The sequence below is a fragment of the Hibiscus syriacus genome, unplaced genomic scaffold (genome assembly GCF_006381635.1).
Source record: "Hibiscus syriacus cultivar Baekdansim isolate YM2019G1 unplaced genomic scaffold, ASM638163v2 tig00110770_pilon, whole genome shotgun sequence".
Classification (NCBI taxonomy): domain Eukaryota; kingdom Viridiplantae; phylum Streptophyta; class Magnoliopsida; order Malvales; family Malvaceae; genus Hibiscus; species Hibiscus syriacus.
The window spans coordinates 156,651-159,818 of NW_024062854.1; the positions used below are offsets into that span (position 1 = coordinate 156,651).

General features: G+C 33.6%; 1 protein-coding gene across 1 annotated transcript; it reads left to right on the top strand.

The window, feature by feature from the left end:
- Positions 1–443: 443 nt before the first annotated feature.
- On the top strand, positions 444–2,267 carry LOC120139704 (heat stress transcription factor A-6b-like). Its single transcript, XM_039154858.1, has 2 exons — positions 444–774; positions 1,527–2,267. Exons 1-2 carry the CDS (start codon positions 481–483, stop codon positions 2,265–2,267), a joined length of 1,035 nt encoding a protein of 344 aa, XP_039010789.1. The 5' UTR covers positions 444–480.
- The last annotated feature ends 901 nt before the right edge of the window (positions 2,268–3,168 follow it).

A 3,168-nucleotide genomic window follows, 5' to 3' on the forward strand; every position in this document is an offset into this window, starting at 1 on the left:
TCTCAATTAAGGTTGTAAATGATACTAGACACGCCGTGAGTTTTTTAAAATCAATTTAATTAAAACTAAAAATGTTAAACTCATAAGTTTTTAAGTTGAGCTTTAATTTTTTATTTCGAATTCGAATAAAAGACAATTTTAAACTTATAAATTTTTGAAAATTAAGTTTTATATTTTTTCGAGTTGAGTTCAGTAATATTGGAGCTCGAATCTGCTATTTATGGCCGTCCTATCAACCAACAAGAGGAAAAGAAATGTGTTGAAAATATAAAATAAATTTTCTATTAACCATATTTATATAAACTAATGACACCCTTGTTCACATCACTTTGGTCTCTTAAACCACTGTAACTAAACTGATTTCACTCTAAACCTCTCTACTTTCTTTAGCTTGATCTGAATTTCAATCCCCAGTTTTGAAGCTCTTTCCAACACCCAACAGGCCACCAGAAAAAGCTTCAGGTTTATACAGAAACAAAGATGAATCCCTATGGAAGAACCAAGGAAGAATTTGCAGGAGCAAGCTCTTCATATGCAGCAGCTTCAATGGTTAGCGCTCAACCAATGGAAGGACTCCACGATGCAGGTCCCCCTCCTTTCCTCACAAAAACATATGATATTATCGACGATTCAGCCACCAATCACATCATCTCCTGGAGTAGAGCCAACAACAGTTTCATCGTATGGGATCCCCGGACATTTTCCATGACTCTTTTGCCTAGATTCTTCAAGCACAACAACTTCTCAAGCTTTGTCAGGCAGCTCAACACCTATGTAAGGAAACGCTACAATTATGCCAAACTGTATACATCAGGGATTTAAATTACGTTACGTTTATCGCAATCGTGAAATAACATTTCGGATGACACCTTTATCACTATATAACTACCGCTATTTAAATCCTAGACATAGTCATCAGACAGTTAGATTGTTTATTTTGTTTCTACTTATTTTTCTTCCTAATTTTTCTGGTTTTTCCTTACTGTTTCATTTTTTAAAAAAATATTCCTTACTGTTTGATAAGGTTACTAATTGTGGACATTTTTGTTTGTTTACTAGTTAGGAAATGGAAAGTGCAGAAATCATAACCATGCATTTATTTCTCTATATTCTGATGCCTTTAGCTTCTGCATCTTTGTTGCATTAGAAATTTTACCATTAAAAGATAAATCACAAAACTAAACACGATTGTTGATTTTGTATAATGTTATATGCAAAATTTTAATTTTAATTTCATAATCATTATCAGTGTTAACAATGTGGAACTATTTACAATCATAATTATATTTATATGAAAATAATTGGAATTATCTATTTCACTAAATGTATACACTAACACCAAAATTAAATCATAATATAAATTTGATGTGCATGATAAAACTAAATCAAAGCTCACATGTTACATTGTACATTGAATCAAAATTAATGTGGATTTATGTCGATATTTTATGGAAGTTAGGCATTTTTGGCTTTTCTTGAATACTTTTGAATTTGGTAATTGAGAAAAATATACTTGGTTGATGTAGGGGTTTAGAAAGGTTGATCCAGAGAGATGGGAGTTCGCTAATGAAAGGTTTCTTAGAGGGCAAAGGCATTTGCTTAAGAATATTAGGAGGAGAAAAACACATGCACCTCTGCCTTCACAATATGCTTTAGAGCCTTCTGTTGAAGTTGGGAAGTTTGGTCTTGATGGGGAGATTGATAGGTTAAGGCTTGACAAGCAGGTTTTAATGGCGGAATTGGTAAAACTCAGACAGCAACAGCACAACACTAGAACTTGCCTGCAACTGATGGAAGAAAGACTTAGGAAGACTGAGTTGAAACAGAAACAAATGATGAGTTTCTTGGCCAAAGCAATGCAGAACCCATGCTTTGTGCAACAAATAATCCAACACAAAGACAGGAGAAAAGGACTTGAGGAAACAATCACCAAGAAGAGACAAAGACGGATCGATCGAAGGTCCGTTGGCGTTGAAGCTAGTGGAGTATTAAGAGCCAAAACTGAACCTGAGGAGCATGATATTGGTGAGTTTGAAGTTACTGAGTTAGACAGACTTGCTATGAGCTTGCAGGGATTGAGTGAGAGCCAAAATATCATAGAGGAGGAAAGCAAAGAACAATATGGCAGTAGAGATAAAAGCCTTGATCAAGGGTTTTGGGATGATTTATTGAATGATGACATTGACCAAGAAATATCAGCCTTGGATGTTGAAGAAGAAAATGAGGGAAATGTAGATGTTTTAGCTGAGCATGGGTTCCAGTCTTAATTAGATAAGAAGCTAACTTTTCAATTACTGGCTTATTGTTGAATTTAATCATTCACATTGACAGAAATAATGTAGTGCTTGTAGCTAGACATACACTGAATTAAGACTGTTTTGATTGATCACAAATTCATAAAGACTTGACCAATGTGCAATATCAGAATTAGCTTGTTTTATTTTCCATTCACCCCTTTCTCTCCGCTGCATTATAGACATTTTAGGCACTTGTTGGGACTTTGCAAGATATTCATGATGCTGTGTTTCTGAGTTTGTTTTGAGAAAATAAATTAATCAATGAAAAATGTAAGTGGGATAGATAGAATGTAATCCACATATCATTATTCTTAAAATGGTTTGTGTTCTAAAAAAAGCTTAAGAAATTTTGTAACACCCTTATTCAACTCGGGCGTTCGATCAAGTAGGAGATATTACAATATGATAATTGAAACATCTTTAATCTAAATTATTTTAAAACAAATTTATGAGATCCCGTTTGCAATCCTAAGGGTTATATTGCATAGTAGTTGTCGCGGCCGCTTTTCGGTTGGACCTCAGAATTGGGCTTCGACTTGAATAGTTGGGTTAGAGTCGCCATCGATCATTTTAAAAAATATTTAAGTTGATCAGACACCATCTTACCTGATCTGCGTTTTACCTGAAATGTGTCAGGTTCGGGAGTCGGTTACGGTCAAGGAAGGATTAACGCCCTTGAACCGCCTTTTCGGTACTAATTAATTTATCGATTGTCTTTATTGCGAAAATTTAAATTTAAATTTAAAATATCGATTCGAATAATTACCTTTAATTGATTAAAAATTCCCCTAAAAAAAGAACGTAAAAAATGTTAGATAAAAAAATAAATACTAAATAAATTAAAGGGGAAAAGGAAAAAATAAATAAATTA

What these genes read in the sequence shown, in the direction of transcription:
- LOC120139704 (XM_039154858.1), top strand. Translation starts at nt 481, where the DNA reads ATGAATCCCTATGGAAGAACCAAGGAAGAATTTGCAGGAGCAAGCTCT. An exon ending in TCAGGCAGCTCAACACCTAT is followed by an intron (nt 775 to 1,526) that starts GTAAGGAAACGC and finishes TGGTTGATGTAG; the next exon opens with GGGTTTAGAAAGGTTGATCC.